Source organism: Gastrolobium bilobum, unplaced genomic scaffold (assembly GCF_033153095.1).
Source record: "Gastrolobium bilobum isolate Gb01-03AN ecotype WA unplaced genomic scaffold, APGP_CSIRO_Gbil_v1 utg44336, whole genome shotgun sequence".
Lineage (NCBI taxonomy): Eukaryota > Viridiplantae > Streptophyta > Magnoliopsida > Fabales > Fabaceae > Gastrolobium > Gastrolobium bilobum.
In genome coordinates this window covers 33315-55684 of record NW_026896514.1, presented here as the reverse complement: position 1 = coordinate 55684, position 22370 = coordinate 33315, and the positions used below count along the sequence as shown (strand labels likewise).

Here is a 22370-nt window from a genome sequence, read left to right as displayed (position 1 = left end):
CAGAAGTGGTTGGAGATTTGTAACTCATCCCTAAGAATTTTGAGTTCTATGAAATAATCTGAAACGTTTCTATCTCCTTACTCCAAGCAATAAATTCCTTCCTTCAATTCTGAAATTTTAAAAATATCATATTGCAAAAAATGTTGCTTTAGATCATTCCACGCATCAACTACCTTGTGTATCCACAAAATTTATTTTGCTATCGTTTCTGAAATCGAACGATGGATCCTTGAAAGGACCGTCATGTTGCAATGTTGCCACAACAAGAATGAAGGATCATTTAAGTTTGGAATCAGCATGCTACCATCTACGAAGCTCAGCTTATTCTTTGAGAGTAATGTCATGTTCATTGCACGAGCCTAGACATGGTGATTCTTGCCATTGAGTGGCGATGAAACAAGATCAATGAATGGATTTTCACTCGGATGCAAGCAAAATGGATTTGCCGAGTTGCTGATGAAATTTGGGAGAGCTATAAGTTGCCAAGAGGAAGAACATAAGATCGAAGAAAAAGCAAGAAAAGAATACTAGAGAGCTTAGCTCTAATACCATATTAAAAGAAGTGACGAAAAACTTATTTTGGTGAAAGATCATTTTCATTGATTGAACATGAACTGAAGCATGGCTACTTATAGTAGCTAAGGTATATGCCGGGAGCTGCTCAAACTAGCTAACAGAAAGAAGAAAAAAAAATTGAATATGGAAAAACTAGTTATAGTTGTACAACTACATATCGTTTGAAGGAAAAATTGCGATGCATGTATACTCAAAGATATTGGTTCAAGTTCGGTTTTTTTTTTTTTTGAGTAAAAAAACTCAATGAATTGTTTGGAATTTATAAGTTATTAACCAGTAAAGGAAATTCAGTATAAAAGATGGAATTCTAAAACCTTCTCAACTTATTCTAGGAGCATGTCTTTGGTACTCATGTAGTACCTATTCCTTTACTAAAGATGGGAAAAAGTTGGACTTAAATGATATAATCATAAAAGGGTGAGTAAAATAGGTAAAATGAGTTATTACTATTTTTCCTTTTTAGTAAAGAATATATTGAGTATTCAGTAATCCCAAGATATTTTTCTATTTTCGATATCTAAATATTTATAAGCAATGATCTAAAAGTTTTTTCAGAACATAATTAATCTATTATACTATATTTGAATCTTACTGTTCAGAAGCACATATACTTCGAAATATTTGGTGTACTGATTTTGGATAGACATTAGCAAATATTATTAGTTTCCATATTTAATTTTAACTTCAGGGAAATGATCCGTTTATAAATTTTTTTAAATTTTTTTTACAAATTATATAGTGTTCTCCCAGTAGAACATAATGTAGTTTGTAAGAGTTTATAAAAAAAAAAAAATTGTAAATATAACCTGTATCTTAACTTTAACTATAACTTTTAATTTTTCATTAATACAAGTGAAATATAAAAATAATATAATAAATTCCTGTTTACCAAAAAAAAAAAACATAATTTTGGTTGAGTTGGTGCAATCTTAGTGCTGAGAGTGCCTTAATACTTCGCCATCATTTCTCATTCTCATGAAATAAAACGACACTACTGAGAGTGCAGTTTTCCAAGTCACCACTCTGCCATGGCCTCAGCTGAACAACCTCTTAAGAAGCGAAAGCATTACGAGGCTTTATCAGAATCACCACCGTCTCCGCCACCGCAGCCGCCAGTATCCGAGGCTAGCCCACCCTCGCCGCAAACCCTACCTACGCCACCTACTCCCCCTCTGTCTCAGGACGAGATTCTCGCGAAGCGGAGGAACAAGGATGAAATTCGAAGCGTGTACGAAGGTTACAAGCGGATTAAGTTTTGCTTGTTCAAGAAAGACGGTCCATTCATGTTTGAGCTTGAACAGAGTTATCTCGCTCTCATTACTTCTTCCAGAGGTAAGCGCCTTTTTTGATTAACAGGAATTTCTTCGTTTTTGATTCACTTGTCTATTAGGATCTTAGGATACATTTGATTGTAATCGAAATGTGATTTTACTGTAGGGGAATGTTGCCATGAAATTTTCTATAGAAAACCGTTGAGGAATCGTTCTATGAGAATCTTGTGCATAGAATTCACGCGGTTTGGTGTTGATTGCATTTGCCCTAAAATGTTGTTTCTGTAATTTGCTGCTCTCATACTAGCTTTAACGCCGTGTTTGGAGTATTTGACATGAAACAATCAATTTCTTTTCTTGTTTGGAATATTTTCTATAGAACACCATTGAGGAATCATTCTGATTCACCTGGTTTGGTGTTGTTTACATTTGCCTTAAAATGTTGTTTCTTTAATTGATTGCTCTCATACTCACTTTAACCCCGTGTTTGGAGTATTTAAAATGAGGCAATCAATTTCCTTTCTTGTTTGGAATGATATTAGTTTGAGAATTCAATTCATGTCGAAATGGTTTTGTCTGTAATGATATCTCATGATTTAGAAATCTTATCCTTATCACTCTTGATAGGATTTGTAAATCATTTCATTTCAAATGCTTTTTTGAAGTTGAAAACACTACGATTTGTTTTTGTCAAGTATGCAGTTATATGGCATTTTTTTGTCATAAAATTAACTTTTTCCTCATGAGGCCATGAATATTTTGATGAATGGAAAAGCTCAAATGCCATCTTTTTAGAAGCATGTATCGGTATTATTGATGTCGGGATGTTAACAGTAAAGAACCTTGGGATACACCACCCCAAAAGCTACCTCAAAGGATGGAGTGCCCAAGACCTTATAAACTCCACATTAGTTGCACATACAACCAATGTGGGACTATATATCTCAACACGCCCCCTCACACGAGAGCCCATTGGGCTTGAAGAGTGGACAATGCAACAGGCTCAGCCTACTTGTGCTAAGAAAGTCCACAAGAGAAAGTGGGGGGCGACGAGGCTCTGATACCAAGTAAAGAACCTTGGGATACACCACCCCAAAAGCTAGCTCTAAGGATGGGAGTGCCCAAGACCTTATAAACTCCACATTAGTTGCACATACAACCAATGTGGGACTATATATCTCAACATTAACATTATCTCGAACAGTAATTAATGCTTTAGTATTTAACGTGTAATCTGCATGAAGTTATAATAATAGTAATACTAATCTGAGAACGCAGAGTCTTTTGGGTTTGTGGAAGGATTTTTCTGCTTTTATTTTCTATTTCCATTTTCAGGAAATGATTTTCATTGTCCAGATTTTCCAATTTTTAAAATATATTTGGTTGATATAGTTTTTATTATAATTACAAAGTTGCCATCGCACTGTGTTTTTTACTTACTGTTTCCAGAAAGGGTAAAAAATGACTATTTGTTGTTTTAAATTCAGCCCTATTTTAAGAAATGTTTTCATGAAAACATTTTCATTAAAACCAACCCAAACACATCATGAACCCTATTTTCTTGTTTTTATTGAAAATTGTAAAGAACCTTGGGATACACCACCCCAAAAGCTAGCTCAAAGGGTGAGAGTGCCCAAGGCCTTATAAACTCCACATTAGTTGCTCTTCAACCAATGTGAGACTATATATCTCAACACGCCCCCTCACGCAAGAGCCCTCTTGGCTTGAAGCGTGGATTATGCAACAGGCCCAATCTTTGGTTTACCTTTTTGTGCTTCCACTTTAAAGTGGGGGGCGGCGAGGCTCTGATACCATGTAAAGAACCTTGGGATAAGATTCAGGACTTACCAGTGGTTCAGACGATTGAGGTTGCTGCTGAGACAATGTGGGCTGTTTCTTTCTTTCAGGTGTCATAACCTTCCGTATCTCTGGTGTACTTGATGTATCAATCACAGGAGGATTACTCACAAGAGGATCAGACACAGGATGAACAGACACAGGAGGATCAGACACAGGAGGAGGATATACTGACACAGGTGAAGGAGTAGACACTGAAGTCTCAAAGAAGGAAGGTGATGAGTCTTCTGGTGAATTGTTCTCCCCCTGAAGATGAGGACCTTGGAAAAAGGACTCAGATTCCTGAATTATTCTCTGTTGTAAATAATTATTATTTAGTTATTATTTAGTTATTTATTTGTTGTATTGGGCCAAGCCCATTAGGTCAAAATTAGGTCAAGTATTCTCTATAAATAGAGAACCCTTTGTACAGATTATACACAATTCAATAATATTTCAAATACCCTTTTCTTTCAAGTTGGTATCAGAGCTCTCGACCCAGAGGGCTCTGCTTCCGCAATTATCTCCGTTAAAACAGAAACCTTCTTTCTTAGCCTCTTGCCGCCATTAGCCGCCACCAGAAAATTTTTCCGGTGGACCTTTTAGACCAAGAGGACCAGTTTTCAAATCCTTTTTCTCTGATCTATCAGCTTACGGACGTGTTATAATCGTTTGACGACCGGACCTTCTCAAAACAACACAAGGCCGGTACTGTTCATCGCGTTTTGGACACTTTTCCGGCGACCTTTCAACTCCGACCGGCCACAGAAAGGTTCGAGACCGTCGGACGACCTCGCCGCAGAAATTTCAGCTCCGGCGGCCGCCGCACGCGCTCTCACGCGCCGCCACACTCCCGGTGAGTGAGGCCCACTCGCAGACACCTCCACCGGCGCGTGGAGGCGCGTGGGACACTTTTTCCAGCTCTTGCCAAAAAGTTTTCTGATCTTCTCCTCATCCTCTTTCTGGATCTGTGCTCCTCTCTTTGATCGGACATCGTTTGGTATTTATTTGTGATTTTTTGGCTTCTTGGAGTTTTTCTTTAACCATTTTCTGTGCAGTATGGCCTCTTCTCAAAGGAGTTCTTTTTTAAAATTTTATGATGGTACCTCTTCTAGACCTAAGAGAGATGACCGATGGTGTTCTTATTGTAAAAGAATAGGTCATATCAAGGATTTATGTTTTCGCCTTTATGGAAAGCAAACTGTCTTAGAAAAGATGGCAAGGATGCGTGGTCAAGCGCATTTTACTTCTTCTGAAATAACCCCTGCACCTAATGAGACCCAATCTGCATTTCGTCCAGATGAGTTGGAACGACTCCGAACCATTCTTGATTATCTGAGTAAGTCATCTTATACTAGTGCTTTGGCTATGACTGGTATGAGCTCCAAAACTCATTCTTTCATTTCTTCATGTAATGATTTTAAACATTCTTGGGTTGTTGATTCTGGTGCTACTGATCATATGGCTTGTTGTGCTGACTCCTTTATTTCTTATCATCCTACCATTGGAACTCATACAATATCCATAGCTGATGGCTCACATACATCAGTTGCGGGTTCTGGTGACATAAACTTATAGCAGTCCTTACATCTTAAGGATGTTCTTCATGTTCCTAAACTCTCCACGAATCTTCTTTCTATTCACAAAATTACAAAAGATTTGAATTGTACTGTAACCTTCTTCCCTACCCATTGTGTTTTTCAGGATCTCGCCACGGGGAAGACGATTGGTAGTGCTAAAGAGCAAGGTGGGCTGTACTATCTGGTGTCAGAATCTCCCACAAATAAAGTAACAGATCACACCTTCATGTCTCATGGTCAATCAACTGCTGATTCTTTAATTTGGCTGCATCATAAGCGGTTGGGTCATCCTCCATTTAGTTTACTCAAATCTTTATTTCCGTCATTGTTTTTGTCTAAGTCTGTTGAGTCTTTTCATTGTGATGTTTGTGAATTTGCTGAGCATCATCGTGTGTCTTTTCCTTCTAGTATTACTAAGAGTGTTGAACCTTTTGATCTTATTCATTCTGATGTTTGGGGTCCTTCTAAGGTCCCTCATTCTTCTGGAAATAAATGGTTTGTTTCTTTTATTGATGATTGCACTCGTGTAACTTGGGTTTACTTAATGCGTGAAAAGTCTGAGGTACCACAACTGTTCTTTCAATTTTATAAAATGATTGAGACTCAATTTTGTAAAAAAATCAAAAGACTAAGGACAGATAATGGTACTGAATATGTCAATCACTCTTTTTCCCAATTTATACAAAATCAAGGTATGATTCATGAACTTACTTGTGTAGACACCCCTCAACAAAATGGGGTTGCTGAAAGGAAAAGTCGTCACCTTCTTGAAGTTGCTCGTGCCTTACTGTTTCAAACACATGTACCCAAATGCTATTGGGGAGATGCCATTCTTACTGCAGCGTTCTTGATCAATCGTCTACCCACTCGGGTTCTCGATCATGTAAGTCCTATTCACTCCATGACTTCTTTTTTTCCTTCTGTTCCAACTTTGCAAAGTCTTCCTCCTCGAGTGTTTGGGTGTGTTGTCTTTGTTCATATTCATAAACAGCATCGCAGTAAGTTGGATCCTAGGGCTCTTAAATGTGTCTTCCTTGGATATGCTCCTGATAAGAAGGGCTATAAGTGCTATCACCCTGGAAGTCGGAAATTTTTTGTTTCTATGGATGTTACATTTCAGGAATCTGAGTCCTTTTTCCAAGGTCCTCATCTTCAGGGGGAGAATAATTCACCAGAAGACTCATCACCTTCCTTCTTTGAAACTTCAGTGTCTACTCCTTCACCTGTGTCAGTATATCCTCCTCCTGTGTCTGATCCTCCTGTGTCTGTTCATCCTGTGTCTGATCCTCTTGTAAGTAATCCTCCTGTGATTGATACATCAAGTACACCAGAGATACGGAAAGTTATGACACCTGAAAGAAGGAAACAGCCCACATTATCTTAGCAGCAACCTCAATCGTCTGAACCACTGGTAAGTCCTGAATCTCATATTTCTGATCATGATGTTAATACTTCTGATGACTTACCCATTACTACTAATTCTGATGATTTACCCATTGCTCTTAGAAAAGGAAAAAGAGTTTGTCCCAAGAAATCTTGTCCCTCTTGTACTCAATACCCTATCTCCCATTTTGTTTCCTCTGCTAATCTTTCTGTGCAGCACAAAAGCTTTGTTTCAACACTAGACTCTATTGCAATCCCAAAATCAGTACATGAAGCCTTGAAAGATAGGAATTGGGCTCAAGCCATGCAAGAGGAGATGAATGCTTTGGAGAAAAATAAAACATGGGAGGTTATTGATAGACCCAACGGAAAGAAAGCAGTAGGGTGCAGATGGGTTTATGCCCTGAAATATAATTCTGATGGCACTCTTGAGAGATACAAGGCTCGATTAGTGGCCAAAGGTTACACTCAAACCTATGGCATTGATTATGAAGAAACCTTTGCTCCAGTTGCAAAGATGAATCTAGTAAGAATCTTGTTATCCTTTGCTGCCTATTACAATTGGGATATAAATCAATTTGATGTGAAAAATGCTTTCCTTAATGGTGAGTTAGAAGAAGAAGTCTACATGGAAATCCCGCCTGGTTTTGATTCTGTGAAGGGGGAAAATAAAGTTTGTAAATTAAAAAAGGCCTTGTATGGATTGAAGCAGTCACCTCGTGCTTGGTTTGGAAGTTTTACTAAGGTTATGATGACCTTAGGATACAGACAGAGTCAAGGAGATCACACTCTTTTCTTCAAGCACTCTGGGAAGCTTACTGTGCTCCTTGTATATGTTGATGATATTATTATCACAGGTGATGATTTTATGGAGAGACAGATTCTGCAAACACGGCTTGCCTCTGAGTTTGAAATCAAAGACTTTGGGAAACTGAGATATTTTCTAGGGATAGAAGTAGCTCATTCAAGCAAAGGAATTTTTATCAGCCAGAGGAAATATGTTTTGGATCTTCTCAAAGAAGCAGGAAAGCTCGGGTGTAAACCCTCTAATACTCCTATTGAGCAGAATCACAAGATGGGCTATGAAGAAGAGAGTCTTCCGGTTGATAAAGGACAATATCAACGGCTAGTTGAGAAATTAATATATCTGGCCCATACTAGACTAGACCTAGCTTATGCTGTTAGTGTTGTCAGTCAGTTTATGCACGATCCAAAGGAAAAACACATGCAGGCAGTAGAGAGAATTCTTTAGTATCTTAAAGGTACTCCTGGTAAAGGATTGTTATTCCGACGTGATGGTAATCTATCTTTAGAAGTCTACACAGATGCTGATTATGCTGGATCCGTGACTGACCGTCGTTCTACCACTGGTTATTGCATGTTTCTTTGCGGTAACTTGGTGACATGGAGAAGTAAGAAACAAGATGTGGTTGCCAGATCAAGTGCAGAAGATGAATTTCGAGCTATGGCTCAAGGCATTTGTGAGTTATTGTGGCTGAAAATTGTACTTGATGATCTCAAAATAAAATGTGAGGGACCTATGAAGCTGCTATGTGATAATAAGTCCGCTATTTGTATAGCTCATAATCCAGTTCAACATGATCGGACTAAACATATTGAGGTCGACCGCCATTTCATCAAAGAGAAACTTGATAGCGGGTTGATTACCACTCCATACATTCCCACTGGGCGTCAATTAGCTGATCTATTAACAAAGGGGCTTCCTTCAGACAGATTTCAAAAACTTACTAGCAAGCTGGGAATGATAAATATCTATTCCTCAGCTTGAGGGGGAGTGTTGTAAATAATTATTATTTAGTTATTTATTTGTTATATTGGGCCAAGCCCATTAGGTCAAAATTAGGTCAAGTATTCTCTATAAATAGAGAACCTTTTGTACAGATTATACACAATTCAATAATATTTCAAATACCCTTTTCTTTCAAGTAAAATGATAACAGGAAATAAACACAAACCATGCCCTAAATTTTCAGAATGATCCCCATTATCATGATGATATTTACTACCCTTTTAGAATATGAGGTTGGGTCTTTCAGTTCGAATGTTTAAAATCTGCTGAGGATGGTAGCTAAAATCGCAATCTTCCTTGTGAGACTGCGGATCTTATAATTTTTCCCCTCACCCACGATCCCACTCATGCTCAAAATCTCGTTTTGGTGGGGGTAGCTTGGGATCGTCAAGTAAGATTGTGGACAATCGCGCCTTGCTGCTAAAAAACCTGAATTTGAAAACTTATGCCTACTGAACTTTAAGCACCTGGTTTTCAGGATCTGTTTTGAACCGCCCTTCATTTTGAAGCCCTAACCCACTGTCATGTTGCGGCTGCATCCCTCTCCACTCTCGACGGCTGAACCTGAATCCCCCTTCCCTTCATTTTGAACCCGTAGTGTTGAATCCCTCTTCTCTTCTGCTGCTGCTGTTTTGGCTAGTTTTTAGCCTCCTCACCTCTTGTGCTGCTATTTCCGTTGATTCAGCCACTACTTTGGTTCTTGGGCTCTACTGCAGTACTGCTGGTTTAAACTTTTCTCTTCTGTTCTGTTGTTCTGCCGCTGTTTTGCTTCTCTGTGTTACTTCTTTTGTACACACACATATATATGCTCGAATATAATTTTGTCTCCTAGGTATCATTTTATGGTCTATGTTATGATCACATGATTTACATGCTCCCCTCCCCCTTCTGATCCTAGGTGGGATCTCGATTTTGATTACTATGTTGTTAAGCATATATCACCTACCACCCAAAATAATTGTTTGGGATGTACTCACTAAATCTTGAGGTAAATGTTAAAACCAGGAGCACAAACAGGGAATAGGGAGAGTAGAAATTGACACAGAATTTAACATGGTTAAATCTATAGTGTACTAAAGGTCTAACATGCATGGGAAAAACTGAACAAAAAGTCGATATGATCAATGAAGATTATAAGGAGTAACCGCTCAACACTCAAGCCCTAATCTCATTACTCCCAAACTGTCACTGACTGAAATTTACGATACTCTACAATGTAACTACTGATTCACCTAAATATCAGCCCAATCTTCCTTGTGAAAATTCCTTGTTTGATCTTATCACAGGATTTTCAAGTCAGGTTGCATTTCGGGCCAAGACCAAATCAAAAGCAATGCTATGATAATAGTAAATTTGCTTCTGTTTGGACTTCTGTGGTGCAATTGCATTGGCAATAATAATCATGTTTCCATATGTTAAATATCAAAGTGCTGCTGCTATAGTTATTTGAATTTGATCACTTTTATGTAAAATTGCTCCCACATGAAGCCCTCATTCACCCACGTGTGTGCTTTTCCTTTGAATTTCCTTTTTTGACAAGCAAAAAGGAAATTGTTAATGCAACTTTGCTACTTTGGTCGGGGTCTTACTCGGAACCAATAAATGGAGAAATAACGCTAATAGACCACTGCTACATTCATCATTCAGCTGCTTTGTTGCCTGCAGTGATGTGTTTCTTTTATGCTTGTATAGTATCTAGGATTTTGGGGTCTCTCTGCTTATGGCCAAGCTAGTTGCAGTCTTGCAGAAAGCACAAGAGATTTGGGTTTCAATATTACCCTAAATAGCCATGTCTGTACCTAATGTGATTTTATCACCTTATTAAGTGATTAATTTGCAAGCAAACTATTTTCTATTGCCAATATTTGAAGGGACCGATAGAAAAATTTCCATGATTGAAATTCTCCTTTGCTCAAAGTAAAATTTTTATAATTTGACAGGTTGTATGAGTGTACAAAGAATTGTGGCCGATCTTATTCCTCGATATGCATGTCACTGTCCAACAGCTTTGGAAGCTGCAGCTAAAGTGGTTATTAATATGCATAACTGGAGTTTGGCATTGATCAGTAGAGGAGAGGACACCGGTGGTATTGCATTTGAAACTGCTAGAGCATGTATTTTTGGCCTAGCTGATGTTTGCTGTACTGCTTCTTCAGTAGCACCAACATCAGCTGTAATTAGAGGAATTTGCTCAGCAGTTTTTCAGAATGTGCTCACATTTTTTATGGCCTTATTTGAGGGAAAGGATGTCCTACAGATGGTTGACAAGAATTTCCTGAATATGCAGGATACCCCTGAGGTCTTTTCTGAGTTGAAACAAAAGGTTTTAGATGAAGATGAATCTTCATTGACTAAACTGTCCAAGTTCCGTGCATTATGTCTTCTTCGGATATTCTTCTCTTGTCCAAAAGATTTGCTCACAGCTTGTTTGGAGCTCTTAGGCTCTGCCACAAAAGAGGGAGTTTCTGAAGAAGGACTGCGTTTACTGGGCCTGGTGACTAGCTCTTTGGATGATGATGAAGCAGTTCACCTTTTGGATAGAGAAAATGGTAAATCTAAATCATGTACAGGTTCTACTGGTTCAGGTATCAGAGGCAATGAAGTAGCTGAGGAAATTATGACCGAGGACAACCTTGTTTCTGATGGTGATTCTTCTCTTCGAAAGAGCTGCTTGCTCATGCTGGTAATACATTGGAGTTGTTATCTTCTTGTGTGGATACCCTTTATTGGTAGTATGTATTTTATATTTTTGTTATGCAAGCTGTCTGTTCCAAGTAATTGCATGGTCTTTGTGTCTATTGTGAACTTTATTGTTGATCTATGTTGAAAATTATTTTTGCAGCTGGAAAGACTATGCTTTTTTTAATGCACTGTCTCCCTTGAATGAATTGCACCTATATCATTGCCTATAGTTAAAACTGTTAATAGATCAGTCTTAAAATAGTTGTGCATGTATTGTAGAAGTGTAGTTGACTTGAGGGCTTGTCTTCTTGTTAAATGAACGAATCTTCAACTAAAGGAAGTTTTTATTTTCCTTTTATAATATGACTGTTGTATCGAGGAAACCCAAGGTGGCTAACACCTTATGTCATAAACTTTCCTCTATAGTAGAAAACATTTATACTTCTCGTTGTGCTGGAGCTCTACATTTTAGTATGCCATTAATTATTGTCTCTTTTATCCTTCGCTTTCACTTGTATAGTTAGAATTACTCATCTAAATAATTGTAATCCGAAATAATAGTAATAAGTAATAACCTATCAAAATCTAAAAATTTGAAGTTCCATAGATAAATTGTGCATGTGGTTTACATGTCAGTTTCAATAATTTGTAGAGGTGATTTTTTAGGTTGAGTATCTTATTTGTTGCTCGTATAGTTTCAGTCCAAATGCAATTTATTAGTGATAATGCTTTTGTATTGTATATTGTTCTGTTTTCTGTACTGTATTAGGATTTTTATCTATTCGAGTGTATTGTGTCTGTTGGTATAGTTGTAAGGATCTGTTAGTTGTGATTCAGTTAGATTTAGTCATAGATATCAATTACGGCACAAAAGCGGGCAATTCCACTATAGTAGCGGATTGTGGAGCTCCACCACGCGAAACCGCACTGCAACGCGACAAGTAGGAGATGCAGTCGTTGCGTCTGCAATTGCAGCAAAAACACAACGCAATTGCGCCACAACAGTAAAGCAATAGAAAATTTCAAATTTACCCCCATTTTAATTTTGTAACAGTTATTTTTTGGGGGCTTTTTTGTCTTTTTAATGGGTTTTATGAAACCCCGCCTCTTCTCTCTCATTCTCTTGACTCAGAGTTCAAAACTCAACTCACGTCGCGCATTCTTCTCTGCAATTTTTTTTTTCTTTCTGGTCTGTCACTCTCACGTTTTGACTTGTCTCTCTTGCTTCTCTCTTTCTTGGGTCTCTCTCTCTCTCTCGCATAACAAAGTTATGGAGGTACTCCTCTCTCTTCTCTCTCTCTCTCTCTCTCTCTCTCTCATCTCTGTTTTTTTTTTTTTTTTTGGTTTCAACTTTCAAATATCAAGGTATTCAATAGCGCCGCGACCCGCGCCGTTCGGGTGTAGCGGTGCCTCACTGCTAAGAACCGCGCTGCGCCATGAAGGAACGCAATAGCGGCCATTGCTGCCGCATTTGCTGTGAAATCACGGAAATGGTTGTGGATATGGGCGAAATACAAAATTGCCCTTATTTTAAGGCTGTTACAGAAATATTTTAAGGGTGTTATCGTCTTTTTGGGGTTTAATACTCCCTCTCTCCCTCTATACGGAAGAAAACAACTCAGCCTCTCGCACGTGTCTGCTCTTCTTCACTCACAGAAACAAAACATCTCCCTCTGCCTTGCTATCTCTCTCTCTCATGCCTGTGCACTTACAGGTATTTTTTTTGGCCTCTTTTTTTTTTCTGGCATCTTTTTTTTTTCTTGCCTTTTTTTCTGGGTTCTGTTTGTTCTTTAATTTTTCTTTTCTGGGTTTTGTTTGGTCTTTGTTTATTGCCTCTTTTTTTTTTATGGCTTCTATCGTAGTTTTTTATTTTTTTTCCTGGGTTCTATTTTTTTTGTTGCCTCTTTTTTTTTGTATAAGTTTTTTTTTCTGGGATTTTTTTTCTTGCCGAAGTTTTTTTTTCTGGGTTTTGGTTGTTCTTTCTTGCCTCTTTTTTTTCTGGGATTTTGGTTTTGGAACAATTCTTTATTATGAATGAATGTCTTTATTTTTTAGTATATATATGTGTGATATATCTAGGTTCTATTGATCCATTTGGCTATTTCCGCAACTGCAACCGCAACCTGCTATAGCGCATTTCAAGGTTGGCGGCGACAGGCCGCAATCCGCATTTGATAACTTTTTCAAATACTAACTACTAAGTCAAATACCCATTATGTTTGTCACTTTGTCATAAAAAAATGTGCCCTTCTCTGCTTCTCTCTTGTTCGTCTCTTTGGTAGCAAGTAAGCTCTGCCTTTTTGTTTAAAAAAAGGCTTTGTTGTTTATCTTTGTATTTTTTATTTTTATTTTCCTTTTAAGCTCTCTTCGTCTCTCTCAGATTTTGTCTTTGTATTTTTTTTTGGGTGTCATTGTTTTTTTTAATAATTTGTTGTGTTACTTGTATTGAAGAATTGTTTAATAATTTTTTTTGGCTGTTATTTCTTGAGATGTTTTGGATTAGTTCTATTTTGGAATATTGACAATATTTAGATCCTTTTAGTTGACTATTTGGAAATCTTGTTTGTTTTGGAACAACTCTTCATTATGTATGAATGTCTTTATTTTTTATCATATATATGTGTGGTATATCTAGGTTCTATTGATTTATTACGCTATTTCCGCAATTGCAACCTGCTATAGCATTTTTTAGGGTTGGCCGTTACAGGCCGTGATCCGCATTTGATAACTTTGAATTTAGTTGTTGATAGTTAAGGAGTGTTGTAAGTCTCTTAGAAGTCAGTCCAGGCGTCACATCAATTTAATAGATCCATAACTTAGGAAGCTTCCTGTAACTCTATAAATAGCTCTTTCAAGCTTTAGAGAGATCAGATGCTAATATACTGAAACCTTATGAAATTCCGTAATTCCTTGTTTTGTTTAAAGGAAAATATGACTTGTTATATAGCATTTAATTGTAAAGCCATGATATGATGCATTTTTTGTTGAACTTTATGAGGCAAAATTTGAGCTTTTTGCTTCTATGGTTGATATATTGTTGGAAATTTCTAGCATATTCATTGTTAGTGACATTGAAGAACATTTTGTTAAAAACTTGGTGGTTTTGCGTAATTTGCTGAGTTTTGTTTAATTAAGAGTTTCAGTTCTAATAGTTTCTTACTGAGGACACCTTTTCATGGCCTTTCTCTATATAGGTTCTTAACAAGGACCCCTCACTGCGGAAATGGATGTTGTATAGATGTAAGAAGTTACTTGACCATCTTACTAATGCTTCACTGGAAACTACATCAGTACTGCAAGGAATACTAGGAAGGTTTGCTCAACAAACAGATTTGGAAGATTGTCAAGTAGATAGTGATGAAGATAAGTCTGATTCTTCAATTTACATGAATCGGAACTATGTGGTTCCTAGGATCTCTGAGGAACATGAAAACATTGGTGAATCATCTGGAAAAGGTAACAATTTAAGAGTTCATATTTGCTCTTCCAATGATGGTTTTACTGATAGAGTTTCTGATAAATATCTGATAGCTCATAACTCTGCAGTTTCTCTTGACACAGTTCCTGTATTAAAAGTTGGCTCGCATTTTGATAATGGAGTCTCAAGGCCCATGGGCATTCAGATGGGGGAGGAAGGGAATATGCCCCATGTTAGATGTTCCACCCCTAGGGACTCTGTATGCCATCAGATATTTTCACCTGCAGTTAGAACACCAGTAGACTTTAGGAGTAATTCATTTGAAGGAAGAAATGATTTCCCTAATGTTGAGAAAAATCAAGTTTCAAATATGAATTTTAATTCACCACTGCTGAGGTCTTCTAGTGGAGCTGTTAGTAATATTGTGGCATCTCCTAATCATCATTTTATGTCACCAACTGCTTCAACAAAAAGTCAATTTGTCTGGTGCTGTGATGGGGATCCTGCAGCCATGGATATTGTCTCTGCTTCTAAGCAGCTATGTATTGGTTACGTAGGGCCTGATATGCCTGAAAGCCATATTAGGTTTCAATTAGATAGGTTTGGTCCTATTGAACAATTTATTTTCTTCTCAGTGAAAGGATTTGCCTTGGTTGAATACAGAAGGATCATTGATGCAATAAAAGCTCGACACTATTTACCTGGAAGTTTTCCTTGCCGTGTAAAATTCATGGATTTAGGATTTGGAACTAGGGGTGCAATAAATGGTGTTGCAGTTGGCTTTAGTTCTCATATCTATGTTGGAAATATTTCCAGTCAATGGGCCAAAGATGAGATCTTGCATGAATCAAGGAAAATAATCCGTAAGGGTCCTCTCTCAGTAATTGATCTTAGCTGTGAGTGTGCATTACTTATGGAGTTTGAAACTCCTGAAGAAGCTGCCTCTGTCATTTTGCATCTGAGACATCTCCGAAGAGAAAGAAGTAACAATAGCCCACATTTTGGTCCTGGAACAGTTAATGTTGGAATTGGACATGCTTATATGGATGGTGCAAGACCTGTGCCCGCCCCTCCCCATCTTGACCTTAAAGTCAACATTCCTGCTGGATCACCTCATGCTCGAACCTTACCTGCGAGCCCTGCTGACAGCAGTCGAATAAGGATGTCTCACTTGTGTTCCTTACTTGCGTCATTGCGTACAAAGTATAATCTTAATCAAAACACAGGTCTCCATGACAACTATATGACTGGAAATAGTTGTGCCTCTTCCATGCGTGAAGAAGATACAGTGCCCTCCAGCTCTCTGTGGATAACTATTCCAAGTAGTATATTCCTCACAGATGATGAGCTAATGACCATTTGCAACCTTGCTATTGGAAACTCTGGCTCCATTGTGCGGTTGACACAAGCAAACATGCAGATGGGACATTGTTGGTTTGTTGAATGCAGTAATGTTGATGGTGCAGTTTCTGTTCTGAAGAATCTTCGTGATTGTCCAGGATTGTTCTTCCGGATAGAATTCAGGTTATACAAGATTAATTTTTTTAACGTACACACACATACAAAATTTATATTTGATGATTCAAGTGTATGTTTTAGATGCATATTGTCCACACTTCAATACCAAAAGGCTCTTACATGAAGGGATGCTTTAGATATATAAAAACCAATCTTGAACCTTCGTTTAACAGTATATGCTATTAGGAGAGTTGGTCCTTCACTACAAGTAGAAAATACAATCCAATGGTTAATTATGTAATATATGCATTCCAAAAATGTCTCTGATAATGTAAATTAATTTTGTTTTTCACCATTGTCAAATGATCTTGAACTCTGTTTGCATGTGTGGCTAAGGGTTGTTATTTCTTCCAACAGCTTTTAGATTGTCTTATAATAAGGACCTCAGGATAATTTAAGTGTTTACTAGTTTACATGGTTATTGCAGCAAACCTGGAAATCAGCCTGCTGTACCATTTTCAATTAAACCCGAAAACAATTCCATGGAGCTTGTATCCCTCAGAATGAATTCCGAGAATCGTAGTAGTGGAATACATGGTGCACCTCTGTCTCAGTCAAACTGGTGCTTTCCTGGTTCCAGAGAGATATCAGAAGTTGGAGCAAGGAAACATGATGGTTATGATAATTTATCACTCGATCCTCATCAAGGAGGTAATATTCTATTTATGATTTAGGCAAAAAATTTGTCTATGCTTTCTTTTTTGCTTTTGCATGTCTGTGAGTGAATCATTTTTTTTATTGAATTATAGATTGAATGATTAAGTTAGGTGCAATTACTGTTTTCTGGTGCACTGAACAATTGTGTCTATTTCTGAAATTGAGTCCATTCTGCTGCAGGTAATGTTCCACATTTACTCTCTGGAACACATGGACCTTCCATTCCACCACCACAACAAATTCAGTCATCTCCTTTCATCCGCCCAGTTTATGCTCCTCCAAATGGTCCTTGGGATCCACGGGGAATAAATAATCATTTACCTGTCAACCAATTCAATACAGGAGGAATGCCAAATAATTTTCATGGTAGTGCTGTTGTAAGTCCTTTTATACCTGCCTCAGTGACTCCGCTTGCTCAGATACAGGGAACTCAAATGCAGCCATATAACCAGATGATTCCTCCATCAGTTATATCACCGCCTTTATCATCTTTGCCACCTACTCAGCCTGAAATGCCACCTCCGCCTCCTCCTTCTCCACCACCTTTACCCTTGACACAGCCACCCCTGGTTCCTCCACCGCCTGGTTCTCCTCCTCCACCTCCTCCCCCACCACTGCTTGTCCAAGAATCAGTAAATATGGAATGTTCAGGGCAGTCTCTACAGTATCAATGGCAGGGAAATCTCTGTAAAAGCGGAGTTAACTACTGTACAATTTATGCATGCAGAGCAGATTCAAATATTTGCAGATATTCAAACGCCATACCTGAGCCTGCTGAGTAAGACAGCATCTGTTGCTTCCTTACTGGTCAAAACAATTTTCTTCAAATAGATGCCAGTTTAAATTTCTGTTTCTCTGGTGCAGATGGCCCACAAAATTAGACATGACTAAACGCACAGATTTTCGACATGTGAAATCAACATTTGCTGTTACTCCACCTCATAGAGTGAGTTTTGAAATATCCTTTGGCTGCTCCCCCCTCTCCCCAACTATCTCATGCTCACTGTTCCATGAAATGTGTCTCTCTAATTTTTTAATTGATCCTTTATCTCAGGCTATTACATTAGATAAGCATTCTCAAAGTATATTCTTATTTCCTAGGTTTATATGGACCGGGTATTATAGCATGCACAAACATAATCAGCATGCTTTGGTCCCCATTTATGCTTCCATGTAATTTCTCATTTGCATGTCAATTCTTTCTCCTTTGTACATGCCTGGCTGCATATCTATAATTTGTGTAAGAGCTCATTTTTAGTTTGTGTAAAGATGGGTAAATTCAATCCATGAAGAAGTATAAGATTAGAACTAGATTGAATTATCTTGTGTTATAACCAAACAGTTTGAAGAGTTGTGGCTTTTGAGTTGCACTACTATAAATGCTCTCTCAGGCAGGTATCATATGTGCTCTCTTGGGCTGCATGTCTATAATCTGTTTGTATAAGAGCTTATTTGTAGTTTGTGTAAAGATGGGTAAATTCAATGCATGAAGAAAAAGATTAGTACTAGATTGTCTTGCGTTTAACTTATAACCAAATAGCTTGAAGAATTTTGGCTTTTGAGCTGCACTACTATAAATGCTCTCTCAGGCAGGCATCATATATGCAAACCATAAAATGGTTAAAATAAATAATGCTGTATGACAGGATATATTAAGGGCAAATCCCGGTGCACAAAGACACCCCGACTTTGCAAAGGTCGAAAGTACATAATCTTACTCTTGCATTTTTATAAAGATGCTATTTCGTAGACTCGAACGTGTGACCTCTGGCTACAAAGGAGCAACTTTACCATTGCTTCAAGCTCACCCTCTCTATGACATGATATAATTATGATTATTATATTAATTTATGATGTAAGTTAAGGATTTAGGGGTTATTATCAGTAATTTAGGATTTTATTAATTCAGTTGTTTGGGTCTTAGGATATCCTTTTCCTAGTTGGATTAGCTATCCTAGTTTGTTTTTACTTTAGCCTTAAGTCTGTGTTGCTTGCCTTAGTAGATTTATTGTTGTTTGAGTCACCTACATAAGGCATGCTATTTGTCGTAGGCTATGTTTGGATGGATGGAGTGCTGTGGTTAGTAGTAGAGTAGAATGGCATATGGAGCCCAACCCATAGTTGGATGTCTTTTTAGTAATGGAGTGGAATGGTACTACGGGCATATAAATGTTAAAATAAATCATTAAAGATATATTCATCATTAATAATCAAAAAATAGTCTAGACATACAATCCCCATCAATCTAAAGCATAATTAACAAGGCAATAACAGCAAAAGGAGAGGGGGGAGGGTGAGTTAGAGAAAAGAGGATGATGGAATTAATAGGAAAAAAACTGAACAATAAGATGAACTCATGCGAAGTACACAACACAGCAAAAAAATAAAATTAAATAATGTACCAGAGACGTGCATGAATCATATTCATACCTATGACAGAGGAGGGAGTGGAGAATAAGTCTTGTGGATCCAAATCAACAGAAAGCATGCGTAAATCAGCAGAGGGCAAACAGCAATCGATGCGTTGCTGGAAAATGCCAGTGAGCAGAAGGTCAAACAGGTGGACTTGCTGGAAAACTGCTAGGTTGCTGGAAAATCGCCAGAAAACAAGTGTGATGGTGGAAGTAGGAAGGTTTTTTTTGACGGAAGTTGAAACAGAGGTGGGGCAGTAGGTTTTCATCGAAGGGACACGACTATCTGAGGGGCAAAGTGGGACACAACATAGCCTTAGGGATCTTATTGAATATTGAGAGTTCAGTACCTGTCTTAGAGAGGGCATAAGTAAATGCATGCAAGAGAATTGCAACATCGAAGTCCTCTTAAGTTTAATGGGTCAAAGACCAGATATGCTTGATCCACCTTAGCAAATGTCTCTTTTCATTTATTATCTCCCTAGGCTGGGTTGTCTTATTTTCCACTCTCTCTCTTAAGAGTAGTTTGTTTTTTCCTTAGTAAGATAATAACAAAAATTCGTCCTGGAAGGTTTATATTTTTGTTTTGCTAGAAATGACTATGATAGTCTTCCTTTCTTTTTCCTTTTCTGGTTATAAAATGTATTAGTTGTCTGCATAGCCCTTCCATTCCCTGAATATGGCTAATTGGTATTGACTTATGATGCAGAGGGAAGTGTGCCGTTTGATCCCATCTTCCACAAGTGACCACAGAAGGGTATGTGTTCTTTACTTTTCATCATATATTGCTAATTTCATGTTGGTATTGTCTTTCTCAGAACTGTTCACTAATCTTATTGTGGATTTAATTTACCCATTCAGTATGTTGTTACTGAGACTTCCAGGAGCAACTAAATTATCTCACAAGTTCTAGTCTATCTTCTAGAGATTCCGTTGAGATATGTTTGCATATGTTTTTTGCTGAAGACTGTTCTATACAAGGAATGAGCGACCAATTTTTAACCTCTGGCTGAAATATACTTCATATTATCCTTATTTACTATTAAATAATCCATCCCCTCTCATGGTGCTTTCTATTTTTTTATTTTTTTTTAACTTCCTCTCAACATTATTAATCATTCAGATGTTACTATTATGAACACATGCGCATAATACATTTAGGAGAGTTGTTTGTGTTTAGTTCTGTAGCACAGTCCCATTCCTCTTGTTGACCCTGTGTCTGTCAACCAGTTTCAGGATTTCATATCATACTTAAAGCAGAGGGATTGTGCTGGAGTTATTAAAATCCCAGCTGCAAAATCCATATGGGCAAGGCTGCTATTTATACTCCCCCACTCACTTGAAACATGCTCTTTGCTTTCCATTGCACCTGATCCATCAGATTGCCTCATTGCTTTGGTTCTGCCCAAGGAAACAAACTTTGAGTGGATATGACGGTTGTGCTTTTCAATAGGTAAAATCATAGAGCAAAGCAATGTTCGTAGCCAAAGTGCAACGTCTAAAAAAAAAATTCGTAAGAAAAAAGCCTACTTCTACTGGAGCACATGTAAAAAAAATTTTGCTATTTGTTTGACATGTAGGTTTCTTTCTGGGGAGAAGCAAAAACGTGAAATTTTGGGTTTGTCTATTACTGGGTAAGTATGTGTTGTTGATGTAGATCCAATGATGCTGATGTGACCCATTTTGGTTTACAATGTGCAGAATTCGTTTCTTAGAAGTCATTTTCACCAGTTTTAAGGAATAATCTGTTACTTTTAGTCTTAGTTTATTTATTTATTGTTTTAAAGTTGTTTAATGTTCTTATATAAACTATTCTTAAGGATTATAGGATGTTATAGCAAGCAATTTAATGCTATGTTCGCTCCTTCATTTAAACCATTTTGTCCAAGGATCTAACAGAACTTAGATAACCCTATACACATTGTCTCAAAGCACTCTTATTTCACGAGAAAAGGAGAGGAGAGGGATGGGGGAATAAAACGAGCTGGAATTATCTCTCTCTCTCTCTCTCTCTCTCTCTCTCTCTCTATATATATATATATATATATATATATATATATATATATATATATATGGGTTAGGATCATTTTATACTCTCAATCTTGACCATTGATCCCACTTGTATCTAAAGGTTCTAATTTTTTAGTAATGTGAGCCATTGGATACAAGTGAATCAATGGTCAAGATTGAGTGTAAGACTTCAACTCTTATACCGATGTAAGAATATCTTGTCCATATATATATATATATATATATATGGATTGACAAACTGGGATACACTAGGGGTGTTCATTAGCCAATTCAAATTGCGGTGATCGATCTGAAAAACTGATAATTGAAAATTGAAAAATCGAAAACAAAAAAAAAATTGCAAATTTTAATTGGATTGAATCGGTTTTCGGATTTATTGATGAAAATTGATCCAATATATTAATTTTTCTCTGCTTACTTAGTAGGGGTGTTCGCTGTTTGGATTGGATCGGTTTTGGAAGCAAAAATTATATGATCCAATCCCTTCGGTTTGATCATATAATCATCCATTCGAATTTTTTTTTCAAATCTGATCCGATCCAATCCAATTTTTTTCGGTTTGGATTGGATTGATTTCTGATTTTTTGAAAATTCTAAAATTTATTTTATGATTATTATGCAAATTACATCTTTTTGGCTTTGTAAATTATTATTTTTTAAAATACAAAAGTATTACTAAACTTAATATAAATTTTTTTTGGCAATGAGATATGAAGCTCTACAAAGATAAAATTGTGTTGATGAGATGTGATTAGATTTTTTTTTGGATTTAGTTGATACCCAATGGGTCTTGGGTTTAAAATTTTTTGGGCTATGATCGGGAAAAAGATCCAAGGAGATAGAGGAGAATTAATATATTGGATCGGTTTAGATTGGATAGGTTTTCATCAACCCATCCAAAAATCGATCCAATCCAATTAAAATTTGCGATTTTTATTCGGTTTTCGATTTATTTGGTTATCGGTTTTTCGATTCGGTCTCGATTTGGATCGGTTGATGAACACTCCTATTACTTAGGTATTTTCCCAATCATAGCCTAGAAATTTTAAAACCCAAGACCCATTAACCCCATCAATTAAATCCAAGAAAAAACATAGTCATATCTCATCAACAAATTTTCATTTGTGTAGAGCTTCATATCTCATTGCAAAAAAAAAAAACTATATTATCGTTTAATGATGCTTTTGTATTTCAAAA

General features: G+C 37.2%; 1 protein-coding gene across 2 annotated transcripts; it reads left to right on the top strand.

Annotated features, from left to right (window-relative positions):
* Positions 1-1604: 1604 nt before the first annotated feature.
* LOC133300193 (uncharacterized) lies at positions 1605-20864 on the top strand. Of its 2 annotated transcripts, none has more exons than XM_061499703.1 (9): positions 1605-1908; positions 10397-11139; positions 14333-14594; positions 14685-16080; positions 16502-16725; positions 16912-17509; positions 17596-17677; positions 19852-19899; positions 20379-20864. In XM_061499703.1, exons 1-9 carry the CDS (start codon positions 1605-1607, stop codon positions 20574-20576), a joined length of 3855 nt encoding a protein of 1284 aa, XP_061355687.1. In that variant the 3' UTR covers positions 20577-20864. The 2 variants fall into 2 exon arrangements, with proteins under 2 accessions (XP_061355687.1, XP_061355686.1); XM_061499702.1 differs by having other exon boundaries at positions 20373-20864.
* The last annotated feature ends 1506 nt before the right edge of the window (positions 20865-22370 follow it).

Bases quoted from the DNA above. Each gene is read 5' to 3' on its own strand.
- LOC133300193 (XM_061499702.1), top strand. From the start codon at position 1,605: ATGGCCTCAGCTGAACAACCTCTTAAGAAGCGAAAGCATTACGAGGCT. The intron at 11,140-14,332 runs GTAATACATTGG...TTCTCTATATAG, and splicing joins AGAGCTGCTTGCTCATGCTG to GTTCTTAACAAGGACCCCTC. The intron at 17,678-19,851 runs GTGAGTTTTGAA...CTTATGATGCAG, and splicing joins CTGTTACTCCACCTCATAGA to AGGGAAGTGTGCCGTTTGAT.